Raw genomic sequence first — 27,090 nt, 5'->3', positions numbered from 1 at the left:
GGGGAGGAGGTGAGGTGGGGAGGAAGGGAAAAGGGGAGGGGAGGGAGAGAGGGAGGGGTAGAGGGGAAAGGGAAGCATCTCTTGGATTCAAACCACTCACCTTCAGGATTGCAGTGTAACTTCTTGCCACTAGGCCACCAGAACTCCATAGTGACAGAATTTCTAACCAATGGGTACACTGACGTTCCCAAGGCCAATGACGATAAGCTGAGGATATTTGAATGAGGTTTCTAGGAAAGTCCTGTAAACATGGCGGACTAAATGAAAAGACGGCTTTTGCCCCATTCGCATCCTCCTCCTTCCTACCTGGAGGATGGACAAGATGATGGCCTAAATTCTAGTAAACAGCACGAAAGAGGTCTCCTTGACTACAATCCTCTGGAAGCTGGCCCTGAGGTGAGGATGTGAATGCAAATAGTTTTGGTAAAGGAGCCAGGAAGTGTCACAGTGAAGGAAAGACAGACAACGAAAGATGCTTTAAAGCTATGGCCACTTGGGGTTCAGTGTAGCCTAGAGCTCCTGTGTAGAAAGCACTTCAGAGTTATCCCCTCTGGGAGAAATGAGATAGTTTTTATCAGCCTGAAGGCTGGTGTGTATCACTAGTTCGTATCTTTACAATGTTGAGTAGTAGTCTATTGTATAAACCTACCACAGTTTATCCAGTCATCTGTAAGAGGACATCTGGGATATTTCTACCACTTGATAATTAAGAATAAAGCTGTTATCAACATTCATGTCCAGGTTTCTGTATATGCGTAAGTTTTCAATTCTCTAAGGGAAATATTGACAAGTAGGCTTGCTGGGTTACAATAGCATTTTAGTAGCTGAACAGTCTTTCATTACTGAAAAATCGCCTTTAGGGGGGTATTTAGGTTGCTTCCAGTTTTTCACTACTATAAGTAAGGCTACAATGAACATCTTTGTAGAGAAACCTTTCCACATATTTTTGCTTGTTTTCTTAGGCAAAAATCCTGAAAGTATATTTACTTAATCAAAGGTTATGGACATTTTATATAAATTACACTCTTGCCAGCAAGATGGCTCTTTATTGATTCAGGTGGAAAGAGAAAAAAAAAATCTATTTTCTGCAAGTCAGTGGCATTTAGTTGGTGTAATTCTCGAGGTAAGTTAGATATACTAGGTGACACAGTGGATTATTTGAGAACTTGTCTCTCACACGCTTTCTACCCTTGATAGATTGTAAGCTCTTAGAGTTCAGAAAGGCACCCAGCATATTGTCTCAAAGCCCAAAACAACGTCTTGAGAGGTATGCGGATCAAGTGGAAAAATGTCCAGAGCATAGACTCAGAAGAAATCTTCTCGAGTCCTGATTCTGCCACAACTGTGTGATCTTAGCAATTTTTCCCCCTCCTAGTCTTATTTTTCTTAAAAGTAAAACGGAACAATGCCATCTCTGTCATTGAGATCCTCCTGGAATTAAATGAGAAAATAGCTTTAAAATTGTTTTGTGAAACATTAATCACCATCCAAATAATGCTGGTAATTTGATACATATTACATGGGCCGTGTTTTGCTTCAACATCCCTTGAATCTACCTTTGACTAACATTAATGCCTTAGAGTGTGTAAGATAAATGCATTTGAGTACCGTCAAACTGATAGGGCTACAGTACTACTTTCTTTACCTCTGCTCACCCTGGATCAATGGTTTCTGCCCACAGATCTTCCACTTTTAGAGCCTTTGATCCCCATTCATCAACAGGAATGATGAGTAGATTATTTTATATTTGATGCAGTGAGAGATAGAGGGCTCTTTTATAATCAGAGGATTACTATGAGGAAAAGGTAAGGTAACTACTCTGGTGGTACCACACTTTGTACTTTAGAGAAGTTTGATAGTTCATAAATGAATTTAATGTCCAGGGGAGGGGGGGAACCACAGCTGATTCTCTACTTCAAAGATTTGGTTACTAGGCAATTTGGAGTTTCACTGGAAGAGAAATAACTTGGGAGAGTTGAATTGCAGATAAATTCTAACTGGAGCTATAATAGTTGTAAAGTGGATGAGTTCATGGATACTCAGGTGAAAGGAAAAGACTAAATACTAGACTAAGAGCTAAAGTGCAACTTTTTAAAAAAAAATAATTTTAATGAGCATTTACAGAGATTTTGGATTTCCATTTATTCACTGCTGCACTTCTCTCCCCGCCCAGCCCTCCCCCCCGCAACTTTTTTTAAAAATTTTTTTGTGCGTGACCTGAGTGAAATTTTGCAAACTGGTTTTTCCATTCAGCAGTTCCCACACATTCTGTTTCATGACAGTGACTGTAATGCCCTCAATGTAACAGCACTCTTATCACTTCTCCACTTATCTACCCTTTCTATTTCTCCTTCTTTCCAATCCTTCATTGCTTTATAAGCTTCATTCCTGAGCAAATTCTGCTCTTTTCATCGCATGAGATTGACTGTTCTAGTGTAAACCTCCCTGATGTGGTTCACTTTACAGAACATCGCTGGTTGAAAGTTGGCCCATGAGGTTGAGTTCAGTTCCAGATCTGAAGGGTTACTACAAGTCACCGTCTCAGCGGCTCTACTTGTCTTTAATTAGACCCGTGCGACTAAACATTTTTAAAATTCATTTTGAGTCTTGTTCCCACTTTCCTTCTCCTCTATCCAGGTCTCTCTATTGTGATTCTTTTCAAAGCAGTGAGCAGATGTAGCAGTGAGCAAATTACTCTCAGGGTTGTAGAAGCCGACGTGAATGTGAATCATTAGTCCTTCTTGATTAATTGTCTCCACGCATTTTTTATTTTCTTGTCTGTCTCCTCCAGATAGGGAGAGAACAATAGTTGCATCTTGGAAGGCCGTTCATAAGATCTCAACTGCGATTCAGCCAAGATTAATGTAGAACATTGCTTGTGGACCCTGGTATGCCAGTGACCTTGATGTCCCTTCCCTTAGACTCTGATCCTGAGCAGAACGGCTGAACTCTTTAAGGGAGGGCAACTGTAGAGGGAGCACAGTACCCTGGGGAATGCCTTCAAATGACAGTGACAACGGGAAAGCAGTCAAAGAAAAGCAACACAGAAACTAGAACCAAGTAGAACACAACACATTTCAAAGACAGCCAAGCTGGTGAGAGGTATGAACAGTTATGGTCCAGTGGAGTAAGAGTGTACTAGAAAAAGATGCATTTGGCCACAAAGAGGATACTGGTAACCTCAACAGGGCTATTCCACGAGAGCGAAGGTAGCAACCAGATCATACAGGCTGCAAGGGGGAAGAGATGGAGGTAAAGTACTGGGATTAGGTCGTGAAAAAGCATTTGAGAAAATGTGTCTGAAAGAAAAATGCCAAGTGGTGAAGGCCAGGATTGCATTCCAGCCCATTCAGTTCTTTTATTTGTTGAATTTTTTAGGGTTTTCTTTATAATTCTCAATTCTAGAAAAATCAACTTCTATCTTTTCTATATCATAAGAGTTTATGGTTATGTTATGTGCTGTCGAGTCACCTGTGACTCATGGCAACCCTATGTAAAAAAGCTCTGAAGCCTGTCCTGTCCTGAGCCATCTCATTGACTCTAAGACACCTACCCCCCTTTCCCTAGTTACTGTATCAATTCATCTCATCTCTTCCTCTCCTGCACTGTCCCTCCACCCTTCTAAGTATAATGTCTTTCTCCAAGGGCTGATTTCCCTGGCAACATGCCTAAAGTCTGTCAGATGGAGCTTCAGAATCACTGCCTCCAAGGAGAAACTTGGTTTCCTCTCTTCAAGACATGCCGTTACTTATCTTGATGTGCAAGTGTTAGTTTATCTTCTTCTTCCTGCCATTGCAAGTGCTTCGTGTTAGACTCCTATTTTCTTTTGCTAGGATCCCTACAGTTCCTGGAGCGGGAGTAAATTTTCTGTCATTTAACCACAAGTACATGTTAAATGTCACACTTTTAAAAACATCAAATTAAAATAAAAAGAGCCCTTCCTAGGAGTGTATCATCTATCAAAAGTAAAGGCTCAATGAAAACTTTAAGATCACTTACTAAACTTTCAGAGATGGGCAGATTTTCCATAAAGATTTCAACAGCTGAGACAGATGGGCTACATTCCAGAGGGGAAGGTCACAAGAGTGATGAATGAGACCTCTAATGTCTGCCATAGCTGTGAAAATCTTTATGGCTAACTAAAATTCCTCCCGAATAACAACCTGTAAATATTATATGAGCTGTCAGGCAGATAACACTGAGCTCTGAGCCCATCACACATGGTGAACAGAATATCACACCATGGGATTTGTCAGTAGATTGCCAAGTCGTTTACAGTATCAGGCTTACATTTGATCTGAGAAGTCAAGAGTTCATATTCAACGTCTTGGCAAGGTGACTGAAAAGCAAGCGATAAACACTGTATCCAATATCCTTTACGGCATAGCCTCACAGTCTAATAACCAATCTAGGGTGATATTACTCATGGAAGGAAAAGCTCCTTCACATTGACTTTTATGAAACTTCAAGACCCTCATTGTGATTGTTAGGATGAGGAAAGAACTCAAGCTTCAGAAGGCCAGATATGTGAGCAAAGGGTGTCAATACAAACAGAGCCACGACTGACTTGCACTCATGGAATTTCTGAATCACGTAGAACAGACTTGGCTACTCTATGACCAGAAAAATTTCCCCCAGGTAATGCTGGTTACAGTCTTTGGCCCACCTGGATTAAGCCAGGTTACTAACAAGTCAGTGTAATATTATTTCCAGGCGCCTTTGGTATGTCTCCAGATATGCTTTTAAAAGACAGCAGGCAGGCAGTGTTACTATCTGAATGTTCTTGGTGTGCACGATTTTGTATTAGGCACTAGTGAAACTGCAAGGAAAGGAAAATTTGGAACCCAAAACTGTAGGGAACACCTCAGATACCAAGTGATTATAGATGGGGTGTACATCGTATTTAGAAGTAAGCACAAAGAGTAAGAAAGAGCTAAGGATATGGCAGTAATTACAGCAATAGGAAGGTGGGACAGATTGGATTTTAGTCTCAAATTTTTATTGTATAAAAATATCTCCCCAAACAAAAAACGAACAACAAAAACCCAAACAAAAAAATCCCCTATCCAATCATAGCATCATAGTGGGCAAAGTGTGCTTCTCAGCCCCTTGACCGTGGATTTCACTATGTAACCTGCATTGGGCAACAGAGCTTTAGCAGACAGGTTAAGGGCAGAGGCTTGTCCTTTTCTGCTGTGACTGATCATGAGAACATGCCTCAGTTGGTCTTAATCTTTGTCCTGGACCTCAAAACCATAACACACTAGGAGTGACTTTGAAGCGAATTCACAGCTTGGAGTCAAGTCCAAGCAACTTGCAGACTGAAGCAAACGTTCTCAGTCAAGTTTTGTGTGGATGACTGGAACCAAATCGACCTGCAGAGCCATTAACATGTGCCTAGGAGCTTCTTATATGGTAGTCACTGGGATCTACAGTTATTTTGTTACACAGCAATATTGGAGCTATAGCTGACTAATAAATACAGAGAGAATAAGAGAAAACAAAAAGATCAAAGACATTAAAGAATAGAAAATATCTCCTTATCTAAGTCCCCTCCATTTCTTATTACTCACTTCTTCTACCATTATACCCAAATTAATGGAGATTAGCCTCTTTGGTCCATGCAGTTGAAATGTTTAGGTTTCCACTCTCTAGTTAGGGGATTCCAGTGGCCTAGGTCATAGGGTTTAACCCAAAGGTGGGGCTTCTCTGGCAGTTTGAATCCAACAATGGTTCCAAGCCAAAAAGACAGACAATCTCTTCCAGGGAGATTTATAGCATCTAAGAACCACTGGAGGTTTTTCAGTGAGTCGCTTATGATTCAACAACAGTAAGCTGAATTTTAAGTTGAGTCGAGTGTCTGGGAGCCCTTCTTGAAAGCCAGTAACCCATAATGCTTACAAGTATGAACCTGAATGCTATTACTTCTTCAGTCTCAGTATTCTGTGAAATGAAGATAATGATAGTCCTTACTTTATAGAATTGTTGTGAGGCTCAAACAGGTCCATCTCATGTAAAATACCTTCTCAGTGTGAAGAGCATGGATTGCTCAATATGTTTTATAACCCTACATCTGTCTCTTATTATTCCCAGAAATGTCCGAGTTGTCAGGATATTTCTTAACTAGCTTTAGCTAACTGTGAGGAGCCACCAGGTAACTAGGCAAAGGTGAGAGACCCTTCTCTATGATCACAGACCTAAACTCACTGTTAGCCACCAAAGCATGGGCCTAGGGAACCACTCAAGGAAGTAAGCCCCTTCCTTCCTTTATAGCCATTTCTTGACTCTTCAAAAATTATGAAAAATCCACTGTCAGAGAAATAAAACCTTAAAAGTGACCAATCTTCTTTTTGGCATTCTGAGGCTGATGTCAACTCTCAAAGTCAGACATGTCTTTGAATTTTATGTATTTTTTTAATTGTATGTCTTAAAAATGCAATACAAATAGCTAAGTATTCTTATGAAGAAAATGAAAACATTTTCTAGTTTCACTTCATGATTAAACTTTATATATATGATTAAATAATTTCATATGATTAAACTATATATATGTGTATATGTGTGTGTAAATATAAATTTTATATATGTATGTGTGTGTGTATATATAAACAAACAAACAAAGCTCAGGCCTTTCATTCATAGGGTCGCTAGAAGTCCTCTACAACTCGACGGCACCTAATAACAGTGACAACATAGAGAGAGCAACGTTGGCCTAGTGGACAGAAAATTATGCTACCAAGCCCAAGGCAGGTGATTTTAATCTGTGGCCCTCAGTCTGGTTCAAATTGTTTATCTGTCAAACATTCTTCTAGGTGGTATAGCACTGGTCTGTGAGTTGTTGTACAGAGGTAACTTGTGCTTGCTGTGATGCTAAACAGTGTGACACTGATGTGCCAAATATGAGAATGGTTACCCATGGTGGACAGTGTTTGGTGGAGCTTCCCGATTAAGACAAGCTTGGAAGCAGAAGTGGCATCCACTTCCGAATGGCTTGCCTCCAGAAACTATGAACAGTGCTCAGGTCTTTTGTTTATAGGGTCGCTATGAGTCCTCTATGACTAGATGGCAACTAACTACAACAACAATATATATATTATAGAGGAATGCCCTATTTTGGAGCTATGTGTTGTTACATTTAAGACATAGCTTTGTCGCCCCTTTATTTTGTCCTAAGGTAGTTAATATTGTGGTGAATTTTTGTGTTGCGGGCTCCAGGAAAAAAATCAGTTTAAAACTTTTCTCTTTTTTTTTTTTTCTCTCTGCTCCTTGACACAAATAATAGAAATATCACCTCCAGATATTCTGGGCCAAGTCTTTTGAATTACCCTTTCCCTTAGCTGCCCTAGGCCAAGTTCCACAAAACAAATTCTTTCATTATTTTTTGCTTTTGAGAATAAGTCCCTTCTGTGCTGAACTCAGATAGGCCTATTGATGCAATGGTTAAAGTGCTAGGTTGCTAACCAGAAGGTCCTAAGTTTGAATCCACCAGCTTTTTTGAGGGGAAAAAAGTGTGATGATCTGCTTCCTAATGGGTAGTTCTAAGAGTTAGAACTCCATAGAAGGCAGGGTCCTTAACTCATACACAAAATGAGCTGACTCCATTTCATTCCTTTTTATACTTCCCCTCCAAATAGACCCTTTCTCTTTCTAAGTCAAATTATCCCCATGCCGACTAGTCTTTCAATTAATCTTCCATGTCTCTATTTCTATCTCATTAAAACATGAGCACCATCTAAAACCTGTATTTATATTCATTATACATACATAAGAAATCCCTTTTCTGAACAAAAGAGCTATAAGGAGACTAAACGTATAACTGGAGTGGAAGGGTTAGTCATTATATCAGAATGGTTAAATAGAAAGAAGAACCTGATTCTTATCAGTGAATGCATCTTAGGACTCCTGCGCAGCAAAAGCAAGGGCCAAGCAATGAGAAGCATTCTCAACTAGATTCCTATCACATGAAATAGCCTTTATCTTGGATTTTGCTTGTAGACTCAGGGATAATATGCATTAATACCAGTCTAGATAAAGCATCTCAATGCCATTATATCCTACAAACCCACCTACTTAACACTACAATAGAGGAATTTGTTGTTGTTGTTGTCATCGTTGTTATGTACCATTGAGCTGGAACTAACTCATAGCTGACCCTCCCAGCAGGTATTCAGAGGCAGGTTTTCAGTGGCATGGGAAGAGATTGCCCATTCTTCACCCATGGAGTAGCTGGTGGATTTGAACTGTGTTCCTTCAGGATTGCAACACAGCTTCTGGCCACTATGCCATAGAGTTCAGTACAGATGACTTATTGTTGTGTTGTTATGTGCCAAGTCACCTGGAACACATAGTGACCCCTATATACAACAGCTATGAAGCCTGCCCTGTCCTGAGCCAGACTTACTGACTCTGACACACCCATTGCTCCAGTTACTGTATCAAACCATCTCATCTGGGGTCTTTCTCTCTTGTGCTGTCCTTCCACTCTTCCAAGCTTGATGTCCTTCTCCAAGGACTGGTCCCTCATGGTCACATGCACAATCCTAGCCTCCAAAGAGAAACTTGGTTTCACCATCTCCAGGACAGATTTAGTTGTTTTCTTGGTGGTCCATGGTATGTTCAAGACTCTTCTCCAGCACCACAATCAAAGGCATCGATTCTTCTTCCATCAGCCTTAGTCACTGTCCAGCTCTCTGATGCACTGCAAGTAAGTCTATCTTTTATGTGTAGAATGAGTGTACCAACTCTGTTTCCCCCCCTCATTTTCATATTATATGCACCTAATGTTTGTTAACCAAGAGCCCTTGCGAAGCTTATCACTAATGTAAAGGTTGACAGGCCAGAGTTCGGGTGATCTGTTCTTGAACAGGTTACAGCCTTGTAACTCATATGGGACTGTTCTCACCTGTCATATAGGGTTGCAATGAGTCAGAATTGACTTAACTGCACACAATACAGATAGTGCTTGTCAATGTACGAATGGGTGAATGAATAAATGCTATAGGCTAAGTAAATTAGATCATGTCCCTTAGCTCAAAACTCTCCTAAATTTCACCTTCTCCAAGACCTTAACTCAATCACAAATCTCCAAGACCTTAACTGACAGGACCTTGGTCACTAAGTCATTATTCTTTTGTTAAATGTTATTTCATTCTTTTTTGTACGTGTACCGTCAAATTTTTGAAATCACTTGTTATGCATCAGAGAGTTGGACAATGACTAGGGAGGATAGAAGGAGAATTGATGCCTTTGAGCTGTGGTGCTGGAGAAGAGTATTGAATGTGCCCTGGACTGCCAAGAAAACAGATTCATCCTAGAGAGGGTTAAACCAGGCTGCGCCTTGGAGGCAAGGATTCTGGGGCTTCGTCTGACATACTTTGGACATGTTGTAAGGAGAGACAGGTCTTTAGAGAGGGACATCATGCTGGGTAGAGTAGAGGGACAGTGCAGGAGGGGAAGACCCTCTATGAGGTGGATTGATTCAGTGACTGGGGTAATCGGGACGGGTGTGTCAGAGGCAATGAGATTGGCACAGGATAGAACACAGTTTAGGGCTGTTGTACATAGGGTCGCTATGAGTCGCAAATGACTCGACAGCACATAACAACAACAACAACAGTCAAATCGGATTTGAATGGTACAGGAGGAGATTGTTCCTCCTTCCCCAGCAGAGAATCTGGTGGACTCAAACCCTGTACTCCTGGGATTGTAGTGCAGCTTCTTGCCACTAGACCACCAGAGATCTAAGTCATTATTCTTCAGTTTTGACCCCTCAGGTTCAGCTGTACTGGCTTCCTTACTCCAACTCTGCGAGTCTTAATTCTTTTAGCAGTTAGTGTTTCCTCTACCTCAAACTCTCTGCCCCTGGGTAGCTGCATGGCTTTGTGTCCTCACTTTTCTGCTCAAATGTCACCTTGTCAGCTGGACCATCCCTGACCACTTCATTTAAAAAGCTCCCATCCTTCATCATCTCTAGCCCTTTCAGCCTGCCTTATTCTTCATCAATTCATCATGACCTGATTGTTCATCTTCCCCTATTAAAATGTAGATGGAACTCTGTTTTATTTACTGTTTTCCCTCGTACTTAAAACAGAGTTTGGCCTATTATTCATCACTCAACTGACATTTGCTGAGTGACAGAATGAATCAATTCTCTTCATGGCTAAATGAAAAAGAAGTGAGGTTCATAACTTCTCATTATTCAGGAAATTAGATGAGACACTGGACTAAGTCCTTTCTCCTGCACCAGAGTTGGAATAATCTGAAGCATGCCAGTTACTTATTCAATCAAAGCATATCCAATGTCTTTGTGCAAGGTGTTGTGTTTGAGGCAGGAAATTAAAGAACAGTGCCCATCCTCTCCTCTTACCTAGCTCAGGTTCAAATCCATTTCCTTTTAAGATCTCCTGTACTGACAATCCTGCATTCTAAAATGGGTCAGCACTTGTTATATAAGCTGCCACGCTTAACGGTTTGGGACATATACCACCCACCAACATTATCAGCCTCCCAGTTATGGTGGATGCTACTGCCTGCTAATGACTTAAATAACTGCATAAATCTCAAGAAAGTGGCCTCATTCCACCAGCCCCACTGCTCAAGGTCACTTGCGATACATATGTACATAAATGCATCAAAATATGTACTACCTCAAACCCCTTTCCCTTGATTTCATCTTGTCTTCCATTCCTGAAGACATGTGGCATCAATAACAACAACAAATTCAAAGCAGAAAGTAACTTAGTCATTAAAAGGTTAAGATAAAAAGCAAATGGCTGATGCCATTTTATCCTGTTCCAAGAGTTCTGTTAATGGGTGTCCCAAGGTTGGACATTTTCAATGATGCTTACCACTGACACTAGACAAAAATCATCACTCCCCTTATGCAAGCAAAAGGAAATCAAATTACTGAGTGACTGGAATGGGACCAATCACTGTGTCTTTTTTGAAGAAGCAGCTTTTAAATTGTTTGTCAGCTGCATTGCTCCCCAGGCAAGTCAGGCTCGTGAGCAAGTAGACTCCAAGATGAAGCTTAGCGAGCAGAAGACTTACTAAGCAGTGCCTCTGGGATCAACATCTGTGGAATGGAAGTGATGGAAGCAGGAGAGAGTTGAGGTGGGATGCTGGTCCAGTTACAATCATGGTTAAACCCACAGAGACCTCCTGATGTAGAATACTACACCTTAGAGGGATTGCAAGCGATAACATGGCGCGTAGATCTTTATACTCTTGCACTGATCAGGCATTAGTTTTGTCCTGTCCATGGTAGGGGTAGGATCCTGAAGGAGAGGTGAGGCAGTTGAGGTCCTCCTTCAAAGAGCAAACTACCAATGACTGTGTACTTGAGGGTATTATATTTCACTGAGACACTTGGTGGTGCAAAACAAGGATGCTCAAATCATTCCTTAGGCACTCTTGTTGTTATGTGCCATCGAGTCACTTGAGACTTATAGTGACCCTATGTACAATATCTCTAAAACCTGCTTTATCCAGAGCCAACCTAGTTATATCTGACACACCTATCCCCATTACCCCATCACTGAATTAATCCATTTCATGAAGGGTCATCATCTCCTGTGCTGTCCTTCCATCCTCCCAAGCATGATGCCTCTCTTAGTCCCTTAGGGACTGGTCCTTCCTTGCAATATGCCCAAAGTATGTCAGATGAAGCCACAGAACCCCTGACTCCAAGGAACAGTGTGGTTTCACCCTCTCTAGGATTAGCCCTTGTTTTCCTGGCACTCCATATTCAATACTCTTTTCCAGCATCACAGCTCAAAGGCATCAATTCTCCTTCTATGATCCCTAGCTGATAGAAGAACAAACTCAAGCCTTGAGTTGCAATACTTTAGGATGCTTTGGGCAGAATTGTAAATGATCCAGAAAACATTAAAAGATGAATGGGAGTAGTATAAAGAGTCACTGTCCCAAAAAGGAATTGGCAGACACAGAAGAATTTCATGAAACAATGTATGAGCAAGAGCCTGTGATGAAGGAGGAAGAAGTTCAAGCTGCTCTGAGAGAAGTGGCAAAAAACCAAGGCCCCAGGAATTGAGAGCATACCAATTGATAGATTCCAAAAAGCAGACGCTGCCCTGGACATGCTCATTAAGTTGTACCAAGAAATCTGGAGGACAACTACCTGGTCAACTGACTTGAAGAGATAAATGTTTGTTCCCATTCCAAAGAAAGGTGATCCGACAGAGTGTGGAAATTAACAAACATTATTATTAATATCACATGCAAGCAAGATTCTGCTGAAGATTATCCACAAATGACTGGAACCACACATCAACAGAGAACTGCCAGAAGAAGTGCTGGCTGGGTTTAGAAGAGGCTGTGGTATTAGGGATATTATAGCTAATGTTAGATGGATCTTGGCTGAAAGCGGAGAGTACCAGAGGAATCTGTCCTTAGGAACAGGCTATTCATATTCATGTTCCCCTGATATAGTCACGAATGAACTACACAGTGATCAGTTCACGGGAGTGCTACTCAACTGGGGATGACTTTATACCTCTAGGGGACATCTGACAATGCCTGGCGAACCTTTTGAATGCCAAAACTCAGAGTGGAAACTGTTGCAGGCTGCAGTGGATAGTAGCCAAGGATGTTGCTAGAGATCCTACATTGTACCCTAGGGCTTCTCACAACAAAGTACTACTTGGCCACAAATGGCATTAATGCTCACATCAAGGCAGCCTGGTACATAGCAAATTAGTAAGTGAATCAGATCCTCTTTCTTAGAGTGTGTGAATGTTAACATAAACAGAAAAAAATTTTAAAAGAGCAATGGAAGAAAACTGAAGTCACAAGGCAGTAGAACCTATATGAGTAAGCAGAAGACATGGGCTGGAGAGGAGAGAGGACAAACTATGACACTGTGCTGAAGTTGGCAGTAGCAAAACCCATGTCTATACAGAGAGAAGCAACCGTATGCTTCATGGAGAGAGTGGTTCTCTATCTTTCCTGATGCTTCCATGTATCCTCAAAACACCCCTAATCAATTACACTCTAACTCTGGCCTTAGAGCATCGAGGAGACAGAGTACAGGGCAGCAGTATCTGCAATAGACTGCAATCAAGGTGGTTTTTATTACCGATATCTCAAATTATACTTTAAAAAACCAGGAGAATGGTTTTTAAACCAGGAGCAGTTTATGTAAGTTCACAAAGGAACAAAACACCCTTTTGTCCTCGCTGCAAAGTTCTCACTGAAAAGTATTTTGTAATCCCCAAATGGTTGTGTTCTGAAAATGGAACACATCCAAATGGAAAAACGAAAGTAATGATTTTTGCCCACAGGGATGCGATTCCACCATTTCTGTTGTGCAAAGCTTTGTATTCTGGGACAGATGACAAAATGCTACCCTAGGCCAAACTCACAAATGTCTTCATTTTCTGGGGAGCGTACAAATACACCTTTCAGAGCCAGCATTTCACTAAAATAGTGCCCATGTGTCATGGAACACATTTGGAACCCTGGTGTTGGTCTCCCTTCCCAAGTCCCCGCGAGGCCTAGATGCACTTGTAACAATGTGGGGAGTTAGATAAGGCGGCAAAGTGCAAGTTCCTACATCTCCGCCAGGCCGCAGGACTAATTTCCATGTGCACAGATGATAAAGGAATTGTTGGTGTTATGTGCCACTGAGTCAATTGTGACTCGTACTGAGAACAACCTTGCGCTCTCTTGTACCGTCCTCACAAGCTCTGATATGCCCAAGCTCATTTTGACAGTGCCTGTGTCAGTCTCCCTCAATGAGGGTCTTTTCCATGGTGTCTAACCCTCCACCTTTCCCAGCATGCTGGTTTTTTGCCAAGGACTGGCTGGAGATCAACCAGCATGTCACTGATTAGCAATAAAGCCAGATTATGTATAGAGCATCACAGCAGCTCCAGAAAGTCTTGGAGAAGTTCATGTGATTGGTGTCCCCAAGTGTAACCATTTGCAGCTGCTCTGTGTACTGGCTACAAAGATCCCATTGCCCCCCTTTCCAGAGAAACCTCCCTCAGCCAAATGGACCCATTTTGCTATCCTTGAACCAGTTACTGTCAAGTCAATTCTGATTCATGTTGACCCCATCATGCATCAGGGTAGGATAGGACTGTGCACCCTAGAGCTTTCCAATGGCTGCTGCTTTTGATTCACCAGCTTTCTTTCAAGGTACCCTTGGGTGGATTTAAACTGCCAAGCTTTTGATTAGTGGTCGAAGGCTTAACTGCTTACATAACTCAGAGACTCACAGGCCAACTACAACACATACATCTCCCAGGGTAGAAGTTGGTAACACCCCTCAACTTTTCCATGTGTTCAAATCAGGGGGCTGTGCATGGCCGATGATACAACATTCTGTTAATAAGGACACAGAAAATAAACCTGACGTATTGTTGTTGTGAACTGTCGAGTTGGAACCCACCCCTAGCCGTCCTTCCACTGGGTTTTCAGAGGCAGTTTATCGCATGGGAGGAGAATGCCCATCCTTTTCCCACGGAGCAGCTGTGGGATTCGAACTACAGGCTTATTAATTTTGATCAAAGGAAAATGGGCCATAGAGACAGGTTTTGAGAAAAGGCTAATAATTAGCATTGTGATGGCTTTTTTTTGTGTGAGAATCTAAAAGGCTGTCACTGAATTTATGGAGTTGTTCTCAGCATCTCCAATAGGCTAACTCGCATCTCTCCCACCTCCTCAGCATCCAGGCTCACAAAAATCACTCAAGAGTCAGTCCAAAGGGCTTTTGCCCTGACATTTTCCACCAAATAGCATAAATGACTAGCACCTTTAGGCAGGAAAAAAATCTTACATTGTTCCTTCTCAATTCTTTCCAACTTTTTATAATGATGGCTTCTCCCCCCCTCCCCCCGCCATTCCAGAGTGACTTTTATTTCTCTCCTTTTTTTAACTGAGATTTCAATGAAAGTTTATAGAGAACTTGGATTTCCAGTCATTCATTTTACATTTTCCTCCCTGCCCCTCCCCACCCCGAGTTTGCTTTTTTTCCTTTGGAAAAAAAATTCTGTCATTGTTACACAGTTTCCTGCTCCAGTCTACTTTACTATGCAGCTCTTACTCTGGACTCTTGTCATGCCAATAATACCTACTCATATATTCCTTTTATACAGTTCTCTCCCTCGTGTTTCAATGTCGTGTACTTTATTTATCCCTTCTTAGTTTCCCCCAACCCCTATGTCAGTCCTGTTTTACAACAATGACATTATGCAGTATTTGTCTTTTTGTGACTCAGATATTTCACTCAGCATAATGTCCTTTATGGTCACCCATTTGTATAATATTTCATGAATTCTTTGTGTTTCAATGCTGCATAGGATTCCACTGTGTGAATATACCACAGCTTCTCTATCCATTCATTTGTTGATGGGCACTTGGGTTGTTTCCAACTCTTTGCTATTGTCAACAAAGAAGCAATAAATATGGGGGTGCATATATCTACTTGGGTGGTAGTTCTGGTTTCTTTAGGGTAAATGATGGCTTCTTTACAGTGATGTGAAGCTTTACATTATTAGTGGCCTACTCATATTACAGATTCATCTATCTATCCTCTGAGGATGCTGGTAGCATAGGTTGGAACACAGTTAAGTGAAATGTCAGCAATTAGTTGTGCTTAAAGCTTTCTCCTCCTATTCCCCCACCCCCACCCCCACTGTGCTGCGTGTGTACGTGCACACAGAGGTGAATGCCTGGTAACATTCAAAATGGTGACAGATGATTTTAATCATGTGCAGCTAACCTTTCCAGACACTGCCATCGAGTTGGTTCTGACTTATGATGTCTCTCCATTGGGTTTCCGAGGCTACACATTTTAATAGACGGGAACTCTGATGATCTATTAGCTGGGTGTTGCTCTGCCAACACTAAGGCAGGCAGCTGGAATCCACCAGCTGCTCCACAGGAGAAAGATGGGCAATCTCCTCCCATGTGATTTCATGCCTCTGAAAATCCGCTGCAGTATCAGATTTCATGGCACATAACAGCAACAAATCTTAATGAAAGGAGACTATCTCCTTTGAAGAGGCTGGTATGGATTTGAACAGTTGACCTTTTGGTTAGCAGCCCAACATGGACTATACTACAGCATCTTGGCAATTTGTAGGAAGCTCAAGGAAATTGTAAAGCTGTGGATTTCTTTGACAGGCTAGAAAAAGAGTTAACTAGGGATTTGATTAAGGCAGTTAAGATTATAAAGCCTGAAAGAAATCACTGATCAGTCCTTTCTTTTTACAATGTCTCATAATCTGAGAACAAGAAGGTCACTCAATGAAACGCACAGCTTTTAAATTCAGAAAAAAAACCAGTAAAAAGGAAATTATTCTTAGAGTTTCCTCAACACCAGTAGAGTATAATACGGCAAAGGGTCAAGAGGTTAAAAGCTAGTGCATAAAATTTTTACCTTTATTGTTTTTTGGCATTACAAGAGGAGTACCTGCTTATTATAATACAAATCTGTAAAAAGTGAAGAGAAAGGGAGTCACAACAGCTGTTTGCATTTTGGTGAATTCTCTTGTTGGCCTTTTTGTTATATATACACCTCTCCTTTGCTTTTATTTTCTTTTCCAATATAGGCAGCTTATGAGCTGCAAATGAGATCTGCTCCTAATTGTGTCTTTAAGTTGGAATGGGGGCATATGGTTCTGATTTAACTTTACTTTAGTGCAAGAAAAGAGAATCTGATGGTGAAGTAAGGTTAAGGTCCGAGCTGCGGCTAATAGAAAGTTCTGCCGGTTGAACTCATCAAATGCTGAGTAAGAAAGATACGGTTGAACCCATCAAATGCTGAGTAAGAAAGATACGGCAATCTCCTGATAAGATTTACAGCCTTGGAAACCTAATGTAATGGATGGTTTCCACGAGTCGAAATAGACTCAAGGGCAGTAGGCTTGGTGTTTTATTAATGTACAAAAAAAGCTCACTGATTTAAAAGCTGTACATAGAGCAAGTAAAGGTGAATGAGGCGAACTAGTAGCCAGGAGGGGTTGGTTCAATGGTTTCAAAGTGAAGGGAAATTCATTTAACATTAAAGGGCAAGTAAATGCTGGCAAGTAAATGAGGTCCCCAAATCAGATGCTCATAATTTGGGGACTGCTTATCTAGTTGTGATTAGGTTGCAGTTCTGATGTCTATGTTTCCCCACTTTAATATATTGCACAGCTGACTAGAGGGGAGAGCTGCTGTCTTAGTAGTAAGGGGTTGCGCTGTCAACCCAAAGGCAGACAGTTCTAGTCCACCAGCTGCACCACAGGAACAAGATGGGGCAGTCTCCTCCTGCATGATCTACTGCCTCTGAAAACCCACTGGAGGGGCAGGTGTGAGTCGGTTCTGACTCAGAGGTATGTAACAACAACAACAACAGATAAATAGACCATGTGAAGTTAGAAATGCTATTGTTGCTCCTTACCAAGAGACAACATAGAAATCACACTGTTTACTCAGTGTCTGCTCATACTCAACTCAATAGCACCTAACAACAAAACTGTGTAAGAGTTTCATATCATGGTGTATTATTAATGTCAGGAGAAAAGTTACCTCTTTTTTTTTTTTAACATCAGATAGAATTTGTTCTGTAAATACGTATTGAACATCAAGTGTCAAGTATACTGTTAGTTACTGGAAACAAGATTTATATGTTGTTGCTGTTGTGTGCCACTGAGTCAGAATTGACCCATAGCTGATCCTTCAGTGTATTTTCAGAGGTAGTAAATCACACCGGAGGAGACTGCCCATCTTTCTCCCGTGGAGCATCTGGCGGATTCAAATCATTTACCTTTGTGTATTACAATTCCTTACCACTAAGCCACCAGAAATTACAATCTACCTACTTGACTATTCATCTAGTCATTATATAAACAACCATTGTGTTTTTATAAAGGTACAAAACCCTTGTCTTTGAGAGTGCATGGTGCCACTGTTGTAGAAAGTGACCGACATCAGGGTTGGGCTAAGACTGAGAAAAACTGGATAGATTATTTATACTGAATTGAAACAGATGAGGGAGAGAACAGTTGAAAAGTGATATATGATATCATATTATGATTATTACAGGAATCCAGAATCAGAGTGCATTGGGGTCTGCAGGGGGTCGGGGTTGGGGGGATTGCATACCAACAAAGAACTTTATCTTTTGCTTTTCAAAGAGAGGAGCGAACTGGGGGGGGGGGGGTAAAGAAAAAAGTGCAACAATAAATGAATGAAAATCCAAAATCTCTGTAAATGTTCATTAAAATTAATAAAGTTTAAAAAAACACACACCAAAAACCATCCACTGAGAGGAGAGAAAGGACTTGTACTAAAAAAGTCAATCTAAGGGATTAAAACAAATTCAAATAAATTCAATTACCAAGCTGATAATTGCAATGATACGAATCATAATGATTCTAATTCCAGTGCTAACAATAATAGCAAACCCTTGTATAGCACCCATGATGTGTGGAGTATGGTTCTAACAGCCTTATATGTACTAACTACTTAAACTTTATTATAATCATATGAGGTTATATCACCTACTGTTGCTCATTAAACTCAAGACCTCATTGATTGTAAAGTGTATTCTCATTTCTGAACTGTTACAGCATGGTGTAGAGGGGGCATAATTTGAAATTGAGCACACATGCTATTTGTGACCCTATTTTATAGTTGAGATTAAGAAAGTAGCCAAGTTAGTATTTGAACCAAGTCAATCCATTTTCTACTACTAATCCAAAACCATTGGTAAAAATCACTCTTGGTCTAGAGGTCTTGAGAGAAAATTTCGCACTGTAAATAGACTTCGTAGGACAAGGAGGAATAGAAGAAAAATATGTGACAACACAGACTGTACTGTCATTGGCATGGGTATTCCCGCTACCCTTAATATAGAGGGCAGCATGAGGTAAACCCTAGAATTTTAGAAAGTAGGTTTCTAGTACTAGATCTGTTATAACTGGTGTGGTCTTGTGTATGTAATTTGATCTTCGTGCACCTACTTTGTCATCTGTAAAAGAAAGACTGGACTAGTTTTAGTGACTTTAAAACTTTTTCACTGCAACCCACAAAATGAGCTCTGGTAGCCTAGTGGTAAGAAACTGCACTGCAATCTCAAAAACTACAGGGTTCAAATCCACCTGTTGCTCTGCAGGAGAGATGATAGTAATCTAGGTAATTATGTGATTAACTGCCTTTGAAAACCCACTGGAGGGTCAGTAATGGGTTGGTTCTGACTCAATGGTACTCAACAACACAGAAGAAAACATTTTACATTGCCATTCAGTGTGTGTGCATGTGCATGTGCATATCCTCCCAACAGAAACGAAAGTGCTATACTTAACCTTGCCTGTACCATGTCATCTTATATCTTTTAATCTGATTTCATTAAAATTTGTTGGTAGTAAATGTATGGCTGATTAACGGAGACTTCTTTGCAATGAGAACAGAAGAACTGCACAGTGTATGGCTACCATTAGTGAATATTTTGATGCAAGATTCTATAGAAAAATGCTGATCAAAGCAGGGGAAAATGCAGAACAGAATTTAAAATTCCCAGAGATCCAGTCATTCTGGAATCATAGGGGCTCAGTGCACTTCCTGACACTGTAGCCCTTAGACATTTGAACTTTAAATCTTAAACCAAAAATAGCCCTTGAAGTTTGCTTCCACCCAAACAATTCCTTAGCTTTACTAGTAAAAATTGTCTTGAGCATTATACTCATTTAATGAACTATCTATAAAGTATCAAGTTGACAACAGTAACTTTGAAAGGTTAGATGAGATAGTGCATTTGTGTAAATGGAGGGTGGGGGGGGAGAGAGAGCAACTTCAAAACAAGGGTAAGGTAGGTTAAATAACTCAAACCCTGTAATTGTTACTGAATTGTATATGCACAAATTGTTGAATTGGTGTATTCTCTGTTGTGAACAACAATAAAGACAATAAATTGTTGAAGATAAGTTGTTGATTACTATCCTTAAAATAATTTCAAGCTTCACTGAAGAGCCATGTCAAATTTGGTGAGTGGAAGGAGAGGAGATAAGGGAAATGGGAAAGATCCAGCAGGGATCCAGACAGGTAATGATGGTGCATGAAACACAATGGGAATGAAGGATAGTGTGAAACACAATGTATACAAACTTTGTATGCAAACCAATGTAAAAAATTAAAAAGAGTCATATCAAAGAATTTAAAAAATAGATATAGATGGTTTCTAAGGTTCTCTAAAATTATGAAATCACATAGCATCATGGAACTTCTAGGGTGTAGATGGAGCTATGAACTCTGAGAGTTGGCCCTTGGGCCTTAGAAATACTCATTTCCTATCAAATGGCATCATGCTCTTACTACTTTATTTTAATTTAATTTAATTTTATTATTCGTGTGTGTGTACCGTCAAATCAGATCTGGCTGGTGCAGGAGGAGATTGTCCCTCATTCTCCAGCGGAGCATCTGGTGGATTCGAACCGCACACCTCTGGGACTGCAGGGCAGCTTCTTGCCACTAGGCCACCAGAGCTCCTGCTCATACTACTTTCTTTCCACATTCTATATCTAGTGCATTCTTCTCAGCAGTGAATTTCTGTCTTTAGACCGTTTTGGCAAAATACCATTTCATGACAAAATTTCTTATCTTGTGTTCCGTGGCATATTTACTGAAGAATTAACTGATGTATCTGAGAGAAGGTTTCACAATCACAAAAAAATGGAGAAACCTGTAGCCTCTCACCCTCCACTTAGAGTCTCCATGTATGTTAAAGGTCTATTAAAGGTTTCAAGAATTCCAAATGGAAAGAACTTTGCTGGTTTGTTTTGGTACCTCAGTATTTCTCCAATCTTATTGACCACAAAATTGTTTTCAAGGGACATTTATTAACATCTTACAGAACATTAGTGTTCTGAGGAACTTAGCTTGCAAAATGCCTCATTAGGGAATCCCAGAACTCATAAAACATTAAGTCAACTATAACTTTTTTATTGTAACAAAAATATTTCTGCCTTTGAAAATATATATATAGCTATCTACTTAATGAACAAGTAAAATTTAGAACTGAAGCCCAGAGGATTGAGAAAATAGGCAGAAAAGCTCTTAAACTCATGAAAGATGAGAATTTACAAACTATTTTGCTATTACTGGTATAATATTTTAAAAAACAATAGTATGTTCTTCATTACTGATACAGGAAGAGTTTGGCACGATATATACCAAATATGTATATGTGTGCATGTGTGTTGTTGTTATGGACCATCAAGTCAGAAGCAACCCATAGCTGACCCTCCGGCAAATTTTCACAGGCAGTAAATTGCACAAGAGGAGACTATCCATCTTTCTCAAGTGGAGCACCTGGAAGATTCGAACTGTGTACCTTTGTGCTGGCAGCACAATTCCTCACCAGGGCCACTAGAGCTCCATAGCTGCTCTTGGTCGCCACTGACTCAATTCCATGTGTGTCAAAAGTCACTACCTTAAAAACCCTCTAAGAAATAGATTGTCAAGCTTGTCGTGTGAGGTCCTTTTGGGTGTATTTGAACTGCCAAAGTACAAATCCTACTACAAATTCATGTATTTGTGAGCACCTTTTAGAGGGCTGAACCTTGGGTCTTATAACCAAACACCCATTTTCTATTTAATGGCATCATTTTCTAACTACTTTCTTATCCAACTCTATATGCAATGCAGAATCTCCTAAGCAGAGAATGCTTGTTATTAGATCACTTTGGCAAATACAATTTTAAGGCCATATAGATCACAATTATTAGAAGTTGTTATTTTCATGGTTCAGGTTCAAATGTCAGGAAGAGTTCTTCCCTGGAGGCAAAGGCAGAATTAAAGGCAAACCAATATATATCAATGGATGGGTGGTCCCATTTCACTGTGTTCTCTTTCTCTGTCAGAGCTAAGATAAAAGCACAACAACCTCACTAAAAAATAGAGATTGGAGCATCAAGAAGGAACAGTGAACACTGTCCTTTAGGAAAAGGCTGCCTCTTTCTAAAGACAAAACCTCAAAGAGAGCTGATAATGTGGTAATATAATTTCCAAAGATCTGTGTATGTAATGGGGAGGGAAACAGGAGGAGAGATCACGTTTCTGTGGGATGCACTTAGTGACTTGTCTTTTCTTTGTAACTTTAAGTCTCAGAAATTATCCTAGTAGGAATTCCAGTAACCTGGAAACAAATGACTAACCATTCGTCAATTCAAATGCATTTAAGATGGCAGAGTTTCCCAAACTTTTAAAAAAAATTTATTTGGGGGACACAATTGTGGGGTTTCCCCTCCTCCCTTTTAAAGAACACAACTGAATAGCAAATATCTGACTCAAGTTTTTTAGTAAGCAGCCGAATTTTGGCCCAATTTTTTGGCGGTCGGTAGGGTGCCCTTTTAGATGACAAATCCATTTTCAGAAAGAAACTGAGATGTTTCTAAAGGATGTTAGTCAGAGTACTGAATCTAATAGTGAAAAATTGGAAATAAATATCCAACAATACAGAGTTGGCTTGGTAAATTTGGCACAGCCATAGAAGGGGTGCCATCCTGTCATTCACAATTTCAAACTGTGGAAGAATATTTAAAAGCATGAAATTAATTGTAATATAGCTCTAAGGTGGAAAAGCAGATTATAGAATGAGTATGTTTTAAATCTATATTTGGTTTAAAAGAAAAAAGAACCTGAATTCTCTCACTCTCTCACACATACCACCCCCTCCCCCAGAAAAAACTGAAAACATATAAACCAAACTTCTGGTAGTAATTATCTTTGAGATGGGATTAGAAAAAATTCTTGTCTCCCAGTTGGCACTCCCTGCTGTCCAAATTTGCCTTGATAAACACATGCATTCACTCCGTATATTTTTTAAAAAAGAAAATGTGAAATAATCTCTCCTGTGTTTCAAATATCCCTTGAACAAATTGGAATGTTTTGGTATCTTCAAGCAAAGCTTCTAAGGAGATAATAGTATTTCATGTGGCTATCCAAGAAATGGGTACTTTCTAGGGCTGGCTCTGTTGGAGGCAGGTTCAACAACGTCTTTACAACTCTCTGACCTTTCTGGAAGTAGCCACCAGTGTGACATGTTTTGAAAAGTGTGTGCAATTGATCCACTAGGCCCTTCAAAGTTCTTGCCCCACAGCCCAAAGCTTATGGCTGCATTTCTACCACTAGAGAGTCATTCCTCAGGCTTATGGCTTTTCACTCTATTAAAATGCAAATAACCCAGGAGAAGTACACATTAAACTTTACCTGTCACCTGGGTTAAATGAGTGTAACATATCATTTTTGGAGAATAGGTGTTAATGGAGAAGACAAGGGAATTGTGGAGGGGGGCACAATATGAATGGATACAGGAGATAGCATGAATGGATGGATATACATGGTATCAGAGGGGAGTAATTAATATTCCTAATAGTAATATTTTTATTTATGGTTTGGGAATCACTTCTGAGTCTGTCCTCACATTTAATCTCAATGAAAGCAAACACAATGGCTGTCACCAAGGAGAGTGAGGCTGACAAGAGATTTGGAAAAACACAAGACAATCTGCAACTTTCTTATCTTGAGAGTCGTTCCTCAAAGCCACAATCACACTCAGAGACATATGATGACTGCATTTATCTGCCCTTTCGAGGGAATCTTCTAATGATATGGTCCAAATGCCCAGCCCACATGCGTAACAGGGTTGGACTTGGGAAGAAAAGAACTTCTTACTTAATTCAGTATTAGTGTTTGACAAAGAGACTACCAGGATTTGTTCTTCTAAAAGACAATGTTTTGCCTGAGACGCCTAAGAAAACACCCAAATACTTTAACATTTTTTTTTTAAAATATGGAACTTTAAAGAAAACTTAAATTGCAGGAAATGAGAAAGGAAAGGACCAGAAAATGGAAATAAAAGGCAGCAGAAAAATGAAAGGCATATAAATGTGAAGTGCAACTTCTTGGGTTTGAATCCTGGCTCTGTCCTCTGCTATTTGTATTTGCTGTTCATCTCGGCTTCCTCATCCTTAAAATCAGTTAAATATCAGTGCCTATCTCAGAGGGTAGCTGCAAAGATGACATCTGTGAGTATTTGTAACATTAGGTGGCTCAAAGCAGTTCCTTTATAGTAATGATTAAATCCTCATACATACTCCATATGGCCAGAAAAAAAAAACACAACAAAATGTATAAATGCTAAATCTATGTAGCAAAATTATGGGCTATTTAAATTTTCTCTATTATACTGCATATCTTTTTATTGCAACTTGAGTGAACGTTTACAAAGCAAATTGACTTTCCATTCAACCATTCATACACATTTTGTTATGTAACATTTATTATGATGCCAACAATGTAACTGCCCTTTCCCCACTTCCTCTCCATAATCCTTATTCGAATCAATCCTTCTATCCTACCAATACTTGCCTTCCGGGCTTTATTTTTTGGCCACATGCTGCTCTTTTGACCTTATAAGGCTAGTTATTCAGAGTGTGTGCTGACTTGGTCAACCTTTCAGGCCTATCGTGTTATAAAGTTGAGCCTCCAAAGGATGACTAAGGGAGGGCTTCATCAATCTCTAGCAGAGCAGTAAGCCTGGACTTTTCTAGGTTTTCCAGCTTTGTCCCACGTGGTCCCCTACTCTGTCCATCATCCTTTGCTGAGTCCCTTTAGAATTCTCAGCAGTAACAGCTGAGCACCATCTAGTTCTTGTCTTTTCTATGCTGTTTAAATGCCAAAGCAACCAACAGGTGGTCTAGTGGTGTGGCAACTAAATTGAGATTGCCCAGCTGCTCCAGAGGAGAAAGTTGGACAACTTCCGTGCCATTTACTGTCTCTGGAAACCTGCTGGAGGGTCATCCCTGAGTTTGGTCCCTACTCAGTATATACAAATATACATGTATATACAATATATAGTGTATATATGTATAGACAAATATACATGGATACGGAAAACATGTAACATTTGAACTCACATTTGAACTTTATGAATTCAATGCCTAGAGGCAGAAATAAGAACGTGAAGACATTAATACAGCTAGCAGCGGAGAATATAGCATAGGGAAAAGAATTATGTAGAAGGCAGGAAAGGGGCAAAATGGGAAGGAGCTGGACTTTTTCCTAACCTTCTGAATTTATCCACTAAGGTATATTTCAGGATGATTTGTGCCTCTACAGAATCTGACAGAGACGACTGTGATTCAACTCTTTATTCTCAGCTGCCAGGCTGTGAAGAGGAGGTTGGGCAAAGGAAGCGGAAATGACTTACTGGAAAGGAAGTGCTGGGACGCAGGGCCAAAATCTCTGTGAGCTTCATGCAGCTGCCTGACTCTGTCTTCAATGGCCACCTGGGAGGAAAGGAGAAAAAAAAAATTATGTTCTCTCATCATGTGGAATGAAGAGCAAATAAAGTAATACACCCTTTTGGGTTGCTGGTGGCCTAGTGAAGCTGCCCTGCAATCCCAAAGGCACGCCATTCGAGGCCACCAGCTGCTCTGTGGGAGAAGGATGGAAAATCTCTTCCTGTGCGATTTACTGCCTCTGAAAACCCACCAGAGGGTCAGCTGTGGGTCGATTCCGACTCTATGGTGCACAACAACAACAACAGCAACAAAATAATCCTTTTGGGTGGGATCTTCTGAGTAGCCAAGGTCAAGAACACAAAACGACAATCTATTACCCAAGTTTTACATCATTTAAAAAAAAATTAAAAATAAAAAAACTGGTTTATTTACAAAGTTTTACATTGTTTTTCATACCAAATCTTTCTCCATTCTTTTACCCACTCCTCCCTCCACCCATTGAATTGTGGGACCCTATGAGTAAACCCCTCCTCCTCTGCTTCCCCCCCTCCTTGGATCCTCATACTCGTTCTACAATACTGTTCTTATACAGTATTTGTCTTTATAAGATTGAATTCACTTAGCATAATTCTCTCCAGTCCCTTCCATGTTGGGTACTAATTTACAAAATCATTGCTCCTGCATGCTGAGTAGTATTCCATCCATTTCTCAATCCATTACATTGTGGTTAGACATCTGGGCTGTTTCTATGCTCTTGAGATGGTGAATAATGCTGCTATGAACACTGGTGTACAAGTCTCTGTGCCTCAGTTCTCATCTTTTTTGGGGGGTATATTCCAAGCAGTGGAATATCCAAGGCCCATTTTATTAAAGTGAAGACAGAAAAGAAAGATTTCCTTTTCTTGTCAAAATGAAAAGGAAGATGTTTATACTCAACTCATTAAAAGCCATCCATGAATTTTTGGCCTGCCAAGAAGCAGCCTCAAAATACAGATGCTAAATCTTTCATTAGAATGGTTAGGGAGGGAGTTGTCGAGTATGCTACCAGAGGTAAATAAAAGATGCCAGAATGGCATATAGTTTGCTTTCACACTTAAAAAGTAAACTGGTTTTGTGTTTGGTTGTTTTTTTTTTTTTTTTAGTAATTTTCCCTGGCATTCGTAGGGGTTAGCAACTTTCGAGTGAAAATTAATCATTGAAAATTAACAAGTGGACTGTTAAATGAAAAGAAAGTTTGAAGGTTCAAATCCATTGGGTACTCAATGGAAGGAAAATGTCTGATGGAGGATTAGGCTTGAGTGAGAATCCACTCAATGGCATTGGATTTTCCGTTCAGTTGATTATTAATTACCAAGGAAACAGAGGCAAATCTTAAATCTGGAATAATACAGAGTAGAGAGAGATGGACGAGATATTTATATTTCCATTTTCCAAATGGACTTGGAATCACTGGGAAATATAACTATAGGTGGCATGGAGAGAAAATTGTCCTTCTTTTTCTTCTTATTAGGTTTTCCTAGAATACTTTTGACACAGTGTCCTGTCAGCTTTGTGAATTCCATTCTGGGAGGGGAGAAAGCCAGGCATTTACCGGAGAAATGGCATGCTTTATCATGTAGCATTTTGCTAGCTGTTAGTAGCAGCCTTAGGTATCATAACTCTCTAACACCACTTTTTGATCTGCCTCCAAACAGCTCATGCTCGATAGGGTTGACCAGAGCCACCAGACCTCCAGGAAAGCTAGCTTCTGTGGCACGTAATAATTCCCACGTGGCAAAACAGATCCTAAAGGTAGTTCAGTCTTGCATAAATTCTTAATTCTCTTTTCCCCACCCCC

At 40.2% G+C, this 27,090-nt stretch overlaps 1 protein-coding gene across 3 annotated transcripts in view; it reads right to left on the bottom strand.

Annotated features, from left to right (window-relative positions):
* The window catches only part of DMD (dystrophin), a 1,058,866-nt gene that overhangs the window by 276,315 nt on the left and 755,461 nt on the right, over positions 1–27,090 (bottom strand). For all 3 annotated transcript variants that reach the window (XM_006881772.1, XM_006881771.1, XM_006881773.1), the window contains one exon: positions 25,220–25,298. In XM_006881772.1, coding sequence (XP_006881834.1) covers positions 25,220–25,298 — 79 coding nt within the window. The remainder of the gene's footprint in view (positions 1–25,219; positions 25,299–27,090) is intronic.

Source organism: Elephantulus edwardii, unplaced genomic scaffold (assembly GCF_000299155.1).
Source record: "Elephantulus edwardii isolate Elephantulus edwardi_28Jun2011 unplaced genomic scaffold, EleEdw1.0 scaffold00016, whole genome shotgun sequence".
In the NCBI taxonomy this organism is placed as follows: Eukaryota; Metazoa; Chordata; class Mammalia; order Macroscelidea; family Macroscelididae; genus Elephantulus; species Elephantulus edwardii.
Note: the sequence above shows the minus strand (reverse complement) of the source record. Positions and strands in the feature narration are given on the sequence as shown.